General features: G+C 48.5%; 3 protein-coding genes across 3 annotated transcripts; 2 read left to right on the top strand and 1 right to left on the bottom strand.

Moving 5' to 3' along the window:
- Positions 1-711: 711 nt before the first annotated feature.
- BP5553_07193 (Uncharacterized protein) lies at positions 712-1,572 on the top strand (the record flags this gene model as incomplete). The annotated part of the gene is made up of 1 exon (XM_032015816.1): positions 712-1,572. One exon carries the CDS (start codon positions 712-714, stop codon positions 1,570-1,572), a length of 861 nt encoding a protein of 286 aa, XP_031868085.1.
- Positions 1,573-2,818: 1,246 nt separating this feature from the next.
- BP5553_07192 (Uncharacterized protein) lies at positions 2,819-4,590 on the top strand (the record flags this gene model as incomplete). The annotated part of the gene is made up of 2 exons (XM_032015815.1): positions 2,819-3,097; positions 3,151-4,590. The coding sequence occupies 2 exons, from the start codon at positions 2,819-2,821 to the stop codon at positions 4,588-4,590; spliced, it is 1,719 nt and encodes a 572-aa protein (XP_031868084.1).
- A 778-nt stretch (positions 4,591-5,368) lies between these two features.
- Positions 5,369-5,774, bottom strand: BP5553_07191 (uncharacterized protein; the record flags this gene model as incomplete). The annotated part of the gene is made up of 2 exons (XM_032015814.1): positions 5,369-5,550; positions 5,603-5,774. The coding sequence occupies 2 exons, from the start codon at positions 5,772-5,774 to the stop codon at positions 5,369-5,371; spliced, it is 354 nt and encodes a 117-aa protein (XP_031868083.1).
- Positions 5,775-13,570: the final 7,796 nt, after the last annotated feature.

The raw sequence follows: 13,570 nt of genomic DNA, 5'->3' as shown, positions 1-13,570 counted from the left end.
AGAGTCTTCAGGGAACAGAAGACCCAGCTTGAAGGAAGTGCTTTCAGTAGCTGGAGGTCTACGGCTGGCCGAAACGAACTCGTATATTCTCTTGTACACATCTCCGTGCCAGTCCTGGTCTCCTTCAAAACATGATAATGAACAGTAGAGACGTGAGCTGCAGAACATACAGCCGAAAACAGCGTTCTATTTGTAATCGAAGCCAGAATATTTTCGCAAATCTATTTTGCGTTCTAATATAGCTGTGTAAGTGTCTAACTTTGAGCTAGATACTTCTACTAGAGACAAGGAGGGTTACTTACGTGGATTGACTGAGATTTTGGGTTGTTGAGATTCTGAATTACTTGAGATTTTGAATACTACTAAGCTTAGTTGAGCAATTAGCTTTAATCAGAATGATGTTTCTGAAAGAGCGTGTTTGTTGAAGGAAGGAGGGAAGCTGCCTTTATATCCCAAGATAATCCTAAGCGAAGTGTAGTACAGGTGTCTGGGTCCTATCCACCTAGATACTGTCAAGTAGGGAAAGTGTTCTAGCAAACGGGGAAGGTTTTACTGAAGCTGACCGGCAGAGAGGTACTAAACAGGTTTCTGGCGGAATGGCCAGACAGTGCGGAGCCATTTAAACAAAAGAGTCATGGAGCCACGCGATTTCACATTACTGTTTCACACAAAGACATCCGAGGAAGCCGTTTTGAGACAGAATACTCCGAGATGGTGGCCAAAGCCATGGATGACGACGATGAAGAAGACCATGATGTATTGTGTGAATGGATCGTGGACGCATGCCTTTCTTACTTCCGAGAGAGCACATTGGACGTCCCCAAAGAAATCACCTTTAATGACTTCTACTACCCACCGACGCATCATTTGAAGCTCTTAGTTTCGGGATCCTCACTCTATCCCAAGGCCACTCAAGATCGTGGGACTATGAACGCTTTCCGTCTGATGATACCGTCCGGAGACCTTCCACCTTTCTCCGAAGTCCCTCGTTCGAAGGCATCGGATCTTCGAATCATTTCAGACACAGAATGGGACGATTACATGTCCGAGATACCTCAGAAAGCTATTATTAATGACGGTACTTCTAGGTTCTTCAAGCCTGCGGATGATAAGAAGCAACTCCTCAGAGAAATTGATATGCATTTGCGTATTCGCCATGCCGGATTGCGGGACAAAATCAAAGTAGCCAATCTACACAGTATTGTGGTATCTGACGACGCTAAAATGACGATCGGTCTTCTATTAGACCTCATACCCTCAACCGGCGACTCCTTATATAGCCACAAAAACAGCGCGTTGGCTTCCGAATATCATGCAAGATGGAAGCAGCAAGCTACAGATACCGTTAAGCAGTTACATTCTCATGATCTTGTGTGGGGTGACGTTCATCCGGGGAACATTGTCATCGATACTAGCTTCAACGCCTGGGTTGTAGACTTCGGCGGTGGGTCTATTGTGGAGTTCGTTCCGCGCAAGAAAGCAGGAACGAAGGATGGGGACTGGCAAGGAGTTGGAAAAATCTTCGATGAATGGATACTTGAAAACAATCACTTAGATCGCCGTGCAGAATAGACAAGTTAGCAGAAGCGTCCTTCTCTAACGCAAGACTTCTAACAGCCCAGATCCCTTTTAAACGGTTCAAATATACCCATGAGCTCTTTATAAGTAAGCTGTTCTTGGCGGCCCCTACGTCTCCATTATTCTTGGCCGGCGTTTATTGTCGCGCCTCTGACTTCCTTGTTTGTATTATTAGGGGCAAGTACAGAGTTGTGGGGTCGGATAGGAGTCGAAGCGATTATTACATGGGGAAAAGGGGGCGTGGGTAGGCGGTGTAAGCCACTCCCCCCTGGCGTCTCCCGTGCCCGCCCTTAGTCCTTAGTATATAATTAACACTTCCTACCAATCTGAACAATCTCGACGATACACCTCTACCATCATAGTTTAAAATGACAAAAATCCAATCTGTCTCCCTATATTCGCCGCTTGATAGTGGTGTGCCTATGGAACAAAGAGATTAAGAATGTGCGCCTTATGAACAAGTGCCTCCTCCGTTTAACTGGCATTCTACGGATCGAACGTGTGTTTATCTCGCCGAGCTATAAGAACATCGAGGTTTTGCAATCGAGGTTTTGCACACTATTTCAGGCCATCGGGAATATCGTGGTCAGGTGAAGGAGATGGTTCGGGATGTCGCACGGTTTTCAAGGTATACTCTCGACGATGAGGAGGGCGAGGATGGAACTAAGGATGCCATGGGACCAAGGAGTATTGAGCGGTTTAAGTCAGAATGTGAGGAGAACCCAGCCTGGGTAGGTGGGAATAAAGCTGGCCTTGTTCGAGCGAGAACTGGGGCGGATCTCAGTGTAGAGGAAGAATTCATGAGCTTGGGTGAGAATTTCGCTCACTATAGCTAGTTCTACGAGGAACAGCAAGAGATCATCGAGGCTGGTTTGGATGTGGGGGCTCTTCGAGTGAGATTGTCTGCAAGTCTCGGCGCTGGAGAAATTTATAGTCACTAGTGAGGCCCACAGGTTGGCAATCCACGCTCCACGGTACCCGACGCCTATGATCAGGTCTTTTCCGTCAAGTTTTAATCAAGTATAAAAAGTGTTACGAAGTACCAACCCGCATTAGGGGGGATGGGTCGTATTATTAATTACTACTACATACACACCTTGGTGGGTATAATTATTAAAGTAGATCACATGACTTGATATTCTACGTTTTTCGTTGCTATCCTCGGAGTTGGTTCTACAACCGCCGAGGCCTTCGATTTTTGATTGCAAAGGTCTATTGAGCTATGCAGTAAATCGAGCCAATGCTACAGCATGTTCTGTCAAGAGCAATAGCAGGCTATACACGCCATGTCCCTCTATCCAGAGTCCAGCTTCTGGGTCAGGCCCACAGCATTGTCACCGTAACAACCTGCCTGCAGGGAAGCCATCGAGCTACACCCATCCGTAAAATACATTCTACTCAATCTCCAAGGCCGTCGTCGACTCACACTAATGGGAATGATACCATTTACGCGCTCTCCACGGCTCCTGGCAGGGCTGGGATAGCCATTGTTAGGATATCGGGTCCTGGCTGTCTCGAGGTTAGTCAAGCTAGTCTAGACCGATGCTACTACAAGTCTAATATATATGCTAGATATACTCGGCGCTCTGTCCCGGTAAATGGAATCCAAAGCATCGGTATGCAGGTGTACGAACCCTCTACGATCCCTCATCTACCACGCTAAATATCCTCGACACCGACGCGCTGGTAATCCGTTTCGAGGCTCCGAAAACTGTGACGGGCGAAGATGTCATGGAATTGCACGTACACGGGGGCCCGGCGACGGTCAAAGCAGTGTTATCAGCCATCCCCCGATGCAAAACAAGTAGTCCCGTCCGGTATGCGGAACCGGGCGAGTTTACTAGACGGGCGTTTGAGAATAACAGGCTTGATTTGGCACAGGTGGAGGCGTTGAGCGATACGCTGTCTGCGGAGACGGAACAGCAGCGTCGGGCAGCTGTACGAGGAAACTCGAAGGTACTAGGTCGCACTTATGAAGGGTGGCGGCAACAATTGTTGGCTGCGCGCGGGGAGATGGAAGCATTGATCGATTTTTCAGAGGACCAGCATTTCGACGAGTCGCCAGCGGAGCTGTTGTCGAGTATCTCGGCTCAGGTGAACACCATGCTTCAATCGATCGAACACCATGAGTCCGCGAGCCATCGTGGAGAACTCCTAAAAAGAGGCATCCGGATATCGCTGCTTGGACCACCGAACGCGGGGAAGAGCTCGCTGCTTAACCAGATTGTTGGGCGCGAAGCTTCGATTGTTAGTCAAGAAGCCGGGACGACTAGGGATATCGTCGAAGTCAGTCTCGATATTCGAGGGTATCTCTGCACTTTCGCCGACACCGCCGGACTGCGTACAGAGTCCACACCACATCCAGGGAGGAAATTAGAACCTGTGGTCATTGGGGTAATCGAGCGAGAAGGTATCCGCCGTGCCAAAGAAAAAGCCAGCGAATCCGACCTAATTATCGCCCTGGCGTCCGTTGAGCCCCTCCCGCATGGCAAAGGCTGGTATATACACTACGACGCCGAGACCATAAACCTAGCCTCGAGCGCCTCACGCGCCGTCCTCGTAGTCAACAAATGTGACCGACTCTCCAAGGACAAACTCATGGATCTCCTCGCCGATTTCAAATCAGAGGTTGGCGCTAAGGCGGACAACACCCCGCTTGTCACCATATCGTGCCACGATGCGTTGGAAAAGAGCGGGGTCAATGAGAAGGATCCTGGGAACATCCACTATCTAATGACGCAGCTTGTAGAAGTTTTTAAGAATATGACCGGTCTGCCAATGGAAATGCAGGATCTTCTCGGCGTTACCGAACGACAGCGTCAGCTACTATCTGCTTGTTCTGAGCATCTTGACGACTTTTTGGAGGAGGGGAAGGAGAGGGATGGCCGGGAATGCGATATCGTGGTAGCGGCAGAGCATCTGCGCTCTGCTGCCAACTGCCTCGCGCGTGTTACCGGCAGAGGCGATGCTGGGGATGTGGAGGAAGTGTTAGGCGTAGTATTTGAGAAGTAAGATTTCCTACCCCCACTGACTGTTTAACATTCAACTAATCATATAAACTGCAGGTTCTGTGTTGGAAAATAGTGGATGCGACGAAGAATAATAAGGAATCTCGCGTCTATCAATTTATCTTAACAGCACATATAGGAAAAAGATCGTCAAGCACAAAAACAAAGCGGAAGATTCATGGATGATAAAATAAGAGAAGTAGATGATTTGCGATTTGAATAATTGAAGAGGAGAAAATGTAGAGAGAAAAAAATATCTATCCAGAAATCACCATCCCTCGTCTCCTCCGCTCCAAAAAAGGAAATTTCGCCAATCCCAATGCATAGCTATTGAAAGCTGTCTTCTTGTGTATCATTCATCCTAGTCTCATCTCATATACCATCATCGTCATCCCTCATATCACCTAACCCAAACAAGAAAGAAGAAAAAGAAAAAGAGAAAATCCCCAGCTTTTCATCCGTCTATTCAATCCGCGTCGTCTATATCATATCATACAGAAAATCCGTCAATGTGGGCTGAGTCGTTCCCCAAATAAAGAGCCCACTCCAGATTTGAAAGAAGAAAAAAAGAACCAATGGAAATCGAATGAGATGAGAAAAAAAACCCCCATTTATAATGCGATCGCTGCCGTCTTGGAACGCCGAGGAAATGCTGGATGTGCTGTGCTGAAAATGCCGAGAGGAACAAAAGGAGGCGGATCGTGAGACCCTTGAATGCGTCTAATGTGCATCGTACTGTGTGCCGAGTGATGTGCGCCTGGAAATGCTCAGGGGAAGAAAAATCAAGTGGGGTCGTGAGACCCCTTGGATGCGTCTTGTGCTGTGCTGGAGAGGAAATATGCTATGCATGGCGCGCCTAGAAATGCTGATTTTGATGCTAATGTCGATTTTGATGCTAATGCTGGAAATGCTGGGATGGAAACACGAAGTGGGGGCCGTTGGGTGGCTTCCGGAATCTCTCTCTCTCTTGGGTAGCTGGACCGTGAAGTAGTGGAACCCGTTTTAGTTGTATCCACCTCTTCCGTCTTCTTCTTCGTCGTCACCGGCACCGCGGTTGTAGCCTCCGCGGCCCATGTTGAGGGTCAGGGGTGCCGTTGGCAAGAAAGAGTCTTCCTCGTCGTCCTTAGGGCCGTTGTAGCCTCCGCGGCCGAAGAGAGTAAGTTGACTTGAGGATGTGGTGAACGACATTGTGACTTTTTTTGGGTGTTTGTAATGAAACGTTGGTTGATATATAGTGGTGGTGGTGGTGGTGGAAGTGGAGGTTCAAGGTTGTTGATAGATAGATTGTAGGTGGAAGTTGACTTGACTTGACTTGACTTATGGAAGTGGAAGTGGAAGCAAGATATATAGATATGTGGCCGCCGTAGGATGAGATGAAGCAAACAGATATTTAAACAAGATGGATGAGGTAGTAGTAGGACAAGGCTGTACAAAATGAGGAGCGATGCGAGACTATGTATGGCTTGGAGCGTGGTGATGAACAAAAGCGCCGAGTAACAGACGGAAATACCAATAAGAAGAAGAGAACCCAGGGTAGGGGGTGCGGAATATTCGAGGAATTGAATTAGATTAGGTTGTTTTGCTGTGTGGGGAGGAAATAAAACGAATCCTACGAGGCATCCCATGGCTGTCTATATATGTTTGGCAACACGACGGAGGAGGAGGAGGAGGCTTGGATGCGGTGCGGTTTCTCGCCAGGTCCAAATCGACGAGACGTTGCGTTGCGTTGCGTTGCAGAGGAAGTGTAGTCATCATTCAAGGACCCAGGGTGACAAGCAAAGAATGACTGCAGTGGGGGCTGTTTAGGGCGCCTGGGGGGGGGGCCGTTAGGGGCTGTCTCTTATACACATCTAGATGTGTATAAGAGACAGGTTTGGGGGTGTTGTTACGGGGTGTAGTCGGGTGCTGGGAGGGTGCCGGTAGGGGGGTTATAGGGTACAGGTAGGGGCGCTGTTAGGGGGTCTGTTAGGGGCTTTGGGTAGGACCTGGGACTCCGGGGCGGTTAGAGGTGTAGCAGGTCGGCTGTTAGTAAGCCTGGCTGCGGCTGGGCGTACTTCGGTGCTGGGAATAGAGCGAGGAGGGCGTAGGGCGTAGGCATAGGGAGTGCGTAAAAGGCCGTACGAGGTGGAGATGTAGGGTCTGTAGGGTCTGTAGGGGATGTGCAGTACCTCGGTAGGCAGTCCCCAGGCATCATCTAGGCACCATCTAGGGGCCGCTACAGGGCCCGTAATACGGCGGGGAGGGTATTTCTGGGTGTCAGGGTGTCAGGGTCCCGCCCTGAGGCAGCCTCCGGGCCTGGCTGACATGATCGTCATCATCATCACCATCATCACGCTCCACGGTGATTAATCAACCACTCCAGCCAAGATGCAACCTCGTTGCGACTCATCTGGATCTGGATATTCCGAGTAGGAAAGCTCATCTGCACATCTGCATCATTCCCTAACTCCGCCATGGCAGTCCCGTCCCTTCCTGCCCAGAGAGAGCGAGAGAGAGAGCGGCGTCTCACGTACAGTACGAAGTACGTACGGCACAGTCAGTCACCTGTACCAGATACGGGCTCAGGTACCATTCCATTCCATTCCCTCCATTCCTTCCATTCATCGCGTATGAAGCCGATGAGATACCGGTACACTCGTGTAGTGCCAAATAGTATACATCCTGCTCCGGGTGGCTCCAAATCCCCAAGCCCTGGGCGTGCGTGGACGCTGTACCGCCATACCATGCGCTTGCGTTGCAGTGACGAGACCCAGACCCGTTCCTGCGTCGAAACATCGCCCCGAGACAGAGGTCGCACTTCGTGGGACTCGTGGCAGAGGCGTGCGATACGACCCAGCGATCTGCCAGACGATGCTATTGGATGGTGTCTTCCCTATCTAGCTCCCAAGTCTAATCGCAGCGTGGCTTCTTTTGTCCCGACGAATCAGGCTATCATAAGCGCTATAGGGCTGAAATAGGCTCCTGCAAACCTCCTACTCGAGTATCTACTCCGTACGCCTACAACCTACAAGCTACCACCTACAGCCTACAACGTGGCTGATTCACCTACTCCGTGGTTACCCAGTCCGCCACCCAGTGATGAGATGAACCCAATTGGACCCCAAAACACCCACAAGCCATCAGTTTGATCAACCCCGTTGGCCTCCCCATGTGTGGCGACAGCCACAGCTAAACGCACCAGCCGGGATATAAATAACCGGGCCCACGATCTGCTTGTCGATTGGCCGTTATTCGAGCGAGGTGTGGCTGGGCTGCCAGGAAGTGGTCGCCGGGGAAGATCAAGGGATGGGCTGGCTGGCCTGGGGACTGGTGTAAGCTGATCCGTTGCCCTCGCCCATTGCCATCGCCATCACCAATACCAATACCAGTCGTCCTACGCCAGTGTGAGTCGTAACAGGTCACGGCTCTTATCCGTGCCGTTCGTACTTCGTTCCACAAGCCATTCGAAAGCGGAAAGTTGCGGGCCCTGTTATGTTTGATCATTGGGATTTCCATTTCCATTTCCATCACACGGACCGATCACCTTCTCTCGCACCCCAAGCCCCCCCCCAACGGTGGTGACGAAGCAAGGAGGCGCATGCAACCTGCAAATCCAAGGAAAGAAAGATGTCGACATCAGTAGAACGGGGGAAGTAAGAGATTATTCAGCGTTGGGTCAGCAGAAGCAAGCAGCTTGTGTGCGTCGTTATCAATCTCTAAGCGTCTCGGCGAGTGACTCGACCGACAACACCATAGCCAGCGAAAGCAAACAATCAAATCAAACCGACCAGGACCGGGACCGGGAGGATAGATCCCACGAATCTTATCCATATCCGAGCTACCGCGCGAAGGCTAACTATCCTTCGCATCCGGCGATTCCTACCCCACGGAGTACCGGTCTCGCTATTTGTTCTGTTCGCCGAAGTTATTCTTATCCGCATCACCACCTGAGGCCACAAACCGACGGATGACTCGCCGGAGTCGAGAGAAATGTTCTGGATTTCAACCTGCCGCGAGGAATACCAAAAGAAATTGCGGAATCTCCCATTGTTGCATTGTTGCCTAAGCAACGTTCATTTCAAATCCTCTGCGGCTTATGATTAACTTGATGACGTGCGGAGTCCCCATACGCAGTAAGTACAGTGCATACACAGTAAGTACATACACAGCGAGTACAGTACATTATATTCGAACTCGGAGCTCGACTACGCTACCGCCGGCACTTCCGTTCCAGCCAGCCATGTACCACCGTACCCACGCCTTGCAGAAGACGATTCGACAGTTCGGCCAGCCAGCGCTGATTACCCAGATCTCCCGCTTATCTCCGACTTGATTCGGCGTTCTGCCAAGAGCCGAGCGTCGAAATCGCGGTCTTCCCCGGCGGTGCGCCAGTCATCGCAACTCGCAACGTTACGTACATAAGAATTTGGCATCTCGTCAAAATCCCAGTCACGATATTCGTATCTCAGCCTCCAAGAAACAAAGCCTCAGGACTTTATGACTCGATCTAATTGCGCGCTGAATCATCGCTGACAGAATTCCTACCGCTGGGGTTTCCTTTTAAAAATACTCGAGTACGGAACACACATTGCGGGAATAAAGAGAATTCGAAGATACTGTAAGATACAAGATGCAAGATGCAAGATGCAAGATTAGATCCGGAACTCTCCAAAACAGGACTAACCCGGTAGCCGCCCATCCAGCCAATCAAACATCGATGTTAGGCGGGAGGCGCCTTCAACCGATGCGTAGCGCTTATGTCGCTAAAAACAGATCGCGCTAAGTATACTATGTAATCAGCCAAGCTTCCCAAAAATAACCATAACCTTGCGGTGCTTAACCGCAGTCCGTGGTGCTTCGTATACAGAACCGCCCCAGGCTGACTCCTCAAATCCAACCCAGGAATCCCCACCCCCACACCATATACGAGTATCATATCAGGTTTTTCGTCTGCTAGGAGATTATTCGGATCTCCCGGGTCCTGTCCTGAAACGGATCAATCTATCTGACCTGGGTTCCACGGTGAATGATGACTGCTTTGGCTATGTCGTTTCTCGAGACCGTTCGTCGCTACAATTACCCGGTTTTGTGTGTCAGTGCATTCGCTGTGAGCACTTTGCAGCAAACACCACGCAGTCTCCCCTGCATGCCGCAAGGCTGCCTCGAGGCGCAGCGTCATGTCCCTGATGCCGCGCTGTAGCCACGTTTTTCAACGATGCCGGCGATCCTTCTTCATCTACCGGAAATATGTTTCATCTAATCAGCTTCCAGAACACCGTAGTGACTGAAATGGGAAACACAGGGCGACCATTCAAGGAGGACAAACACCCGTTTAAAGGCCCGAATGGTAGGTGGGGGCGCTGAAAATACCCAGGAACTGAATTTCAAATTCCGCTGCTGCGGTCAACACGATGGAGCAACGTGGAACCCATGGGATCCGCGATCCGATAGGCACGAAGATTATTCTAATATGGCATTTAGCTTTCATTTGCATTTCTATAAGGCAGAAGGCTCCGCGTGGTTTTACCCGTGATCTAAGTGCGGTTTTCCCCTTGTCCTACCATCCCCCTCCGGATCTTACTGAGAACGGAAGGTCGTACTCTCTGCTTGTCACACTGCCGTTTGGGGACCACACCGTCTTCGATCGTGCGCCCTACAAGGGCAGAACAGAGTTCGTTTTGGCTCTCGCATTCTCAGGCGAGACGATATGCTCAATCCTGTAGCCGGTGAACTGATGACCGTTGACAAGGGGGAGCGCCTGCAGGGCAGCCGCGTGGAAGCCACACGGGGATTATTCAACCGCATCCGGCCCCATCAGGGGCCATTGCTCTGCCGTATGCACGCCATATTATCGTCATCTGCGGACCGGGGCGAGACCGGGAGGCTCCATTCTCCGTTTCTCACACCTCGGGGCCACATGAAGGATGGTCCACCGAGCCACGACCGTTGTGTTCCAACTCCTGCGTTCTAGGTCTGCGGCCAGCATCCCTCGTCCTTTCGTTTACTCTTGTGTCACAAACAGGCAAGATATGCCGAGATGGGGGCCGTTTCGCAAGTAATACTTGTTTCATTTCGCCGTGTCCTCTTTGTACTGCAATGACAAGTGATACGGGGACAAGCTAGGAAGTACCACGCGCGGCAGGAAGACTAAGAACCAGAAGGAAGGCGGGAGATCCAGCAGAAATGAGGTTATTCCTGTGCTTACTATCTTTGGTATCTTCGCAATCTAAGTGTTTACGCGCCGATAACCATCCGCCCCTTGTTACCCCAGTACCAAGCTATTTGTCAACGTGGCAGTGGATACTCGTACCGGTACCGCTGACTCAGGCTCTCTAAATAAGGGCCCAGATTTGTAACCTTATCAAGGGCGTTTCATAGTCCTCCTCGCTGCCACTGATGGATGATTTGAAATGAGGATGTCGAGACTGATTTCGTGCTGCTCAATTATTAATCTTGAAGGGCGATGGAAATTCTGGCTGGGCAACAGGATCATCAATCAAATTGGTCAGATGTCTGAAACACAGAGTTATTTGTCAGTTCTCCGTTATAGGCAGGGCTTTTGACGTTTCATATCCATCGATATGTCCTTTGAGGATTTCCAATCAACCGTTCTCTCTCTTTCTTTGGGTTTCCGCCTCCAACCTTGTACCATCGAGAGATTTATTTCTCTGAATCTTGATACAGCTAGTATGATGGCGTCGCTTCTCCACGGTTGGGTGCGGATTGATACTATTTCCTCGTTTTTCTTCAGCATAACGAGTTTTCCAAGTATCTCCCAAGGGTTTGACTTATATCATCCAGCCCCGATGGGAAAATACTATAGGTAGTTATAATTGCATATATATAGTAGCGTCTCAAATCATGGTTCTCTTTCTTAAGCTAGGTAAAGTACCTGTAATGCCTGTGATACTGAGGGGTATGTTCAGAACAAATTCCGTTTGCGGAACCAAAAAAACTACCCGGAAGTCAGGGTTTTAGGAATGGAAGCATCGAATAGGTAGATGGTTTTGTACTGCGGGGATACTCACTCCCCCAGATACGTGCACACACGAAGCAGGCCGGTAGACACCTCCCTAGCTATATAAAATTTCAAGGTTTATTGCAACGTCTATCACTCCCAATTCTTGCTACTCACACCGCTAAAGTGACAAATTGTGAAAGTGCTGGAGTTGAGGATGCGAGATTATCGAGAACGCGGATGGAGGTTCCACCAATGTAGATCGAGGATGGGGAGATATTGCAGGCGATTGAACGGAGACAGATATCTAATGGAAGATCTACGAGGCCCTTCTCATCTTACCAGCTCTCAGCGGCACTTTCGATAGCTTTCGCTTCATTTTAAACCTAGATCAGGTGACAGCGGCCGGACAGAAAAATATGATTTGTATCCAGATATTTCATGAACTTGCGCATTTAGAGGACCAGGCTAGAGCATTAGATACTGCTCAGCATGCTGTTCTGTATACTATTTAGCTTTCCGCTCAGGCATTTTCTAGATAGATACCGATAGAGAGGGAAGTATTCAAGAGAGATATTTTTTTCAAAACGGAGTTGCCGGTGAGTTTTTATATATGTTTTGTTGTCACAGCCGTTCTTGGCTGTCAGTGTTGGGTGTATTGTCAATTACAGTTTACAATTTACAATATGATTTATTATAGTATTCCGCCTGTACCCTTCTAGGAGTATCCTAATCCTCTGTCTAGGAAACCGAGGATCTTGGGATATATATGTACGTTCGCCGGACCATACATTGTTGCCAGATCTTAGATAAATAGAACCCCTGCGTCTGTTCGTTGATCCCATCTTTCTTGAGATATTTGTCTACGGCTCTATATATTAAGTAGAGGACTACTACTACTATATAACTATTAGGTAGCCTCAAATACGGTTGACTTCATATATGTATAGTATATGTGCAAATGCTGGGGATTATACTTTCAAGCCTCCGAATTATCAAGAATACCGGAACCATAAACCATACCCCTGAAATTCTCGTCATTCTAATATTTCTTGGTTGCGGCGAGCTCGTCCAGCATATCTAGCTTTAATAAGATGGCCTCTAGGGCTTGGAAAATATTTGCAAATATCAGAGCTGGGGTATTTTATTAAACTTGATTTGGTATGCACCTTTAAAGAGCAAGTAATCCTTTAATCTTATAGCGTCTCATCACATCGGCTATAGGGCTTTCTAGTCTCATTTATTGGGTTATTTTTATGTATCTTTTAACAAGTTGTTATTACTAAGGTGCACTTCCAACTTGCGGATGAACGCGAACGAAATAGCCGATATGCAGTCAGCAACTAGTTATTTTGAGGGTGTGGGAAGATATTAGTTGCGAAGCGTAGAACGGATCTCTACCATCCAGTGGAATTCATGTTACACGTGGCTGTTTCCAAGCCAGTTTCTGCCCTCATCAAGCCGTCATATATTCTCTAGTCGATTTCGGAATAAAGATTTTTGAAGGATAAATTTCCTCTCTTAATGAAGAACCTCGATTGGTTGTATAAATTATTAGATTATAAACGACTGATACTTCTTTCGAATTCCCGACATGGCATTAAACGCTCTAGTAAATTTATCTGCCTGTTACTTTTTCAACTTAACTCACCTAAAATATTGTAGTTGTAACGATTGGCTATGTTGTATGATCTTCGTGGAGCTATTGGCTTTTTCTACCTAGGCAGGCTGGGTTTGCAATACGAAGTATGGTTGTCACGATGTGCCAAGGAATATAGATAGGGTCATCTAGTAGAATAATACAATACAGATTTATTACATAAAATGACCATTGTCCTAGGTAGTCATGTACCATATCCTGTTTGGTAAACCTGCCAAACCTCAAACAATAATTATAAATAGGCGAGAGACAATATAGACGTACGGGATGGAAAGCAGAATAAACAGGCCATAGTAATTATATCTTGAACTCTATACAGAAACGAATCAAAACTATCATATAATAACCATCGTGCACTTTCAAAGTGCCATGGTAACAAGCAGATAT

This window comes from Venustampulla echinocandica (assembly GCF_003357145.1).
Source record: "Venustampulla echinocandica strain BP 5553 chromosome Unknown scaffold_5, whole genome shotgun sequence".
NCBI classification, from domain to species: domain Eukaryota; kingdom Fungi; phylum Ascomycota; class Leotiomycetes; order Helotiales; family Pleuroascaceae; genus Venustampulla; species Venustampulla echinocandica.
This window is presented reverse-complemented; position numbering and strand designations above follow the sequence as displayed.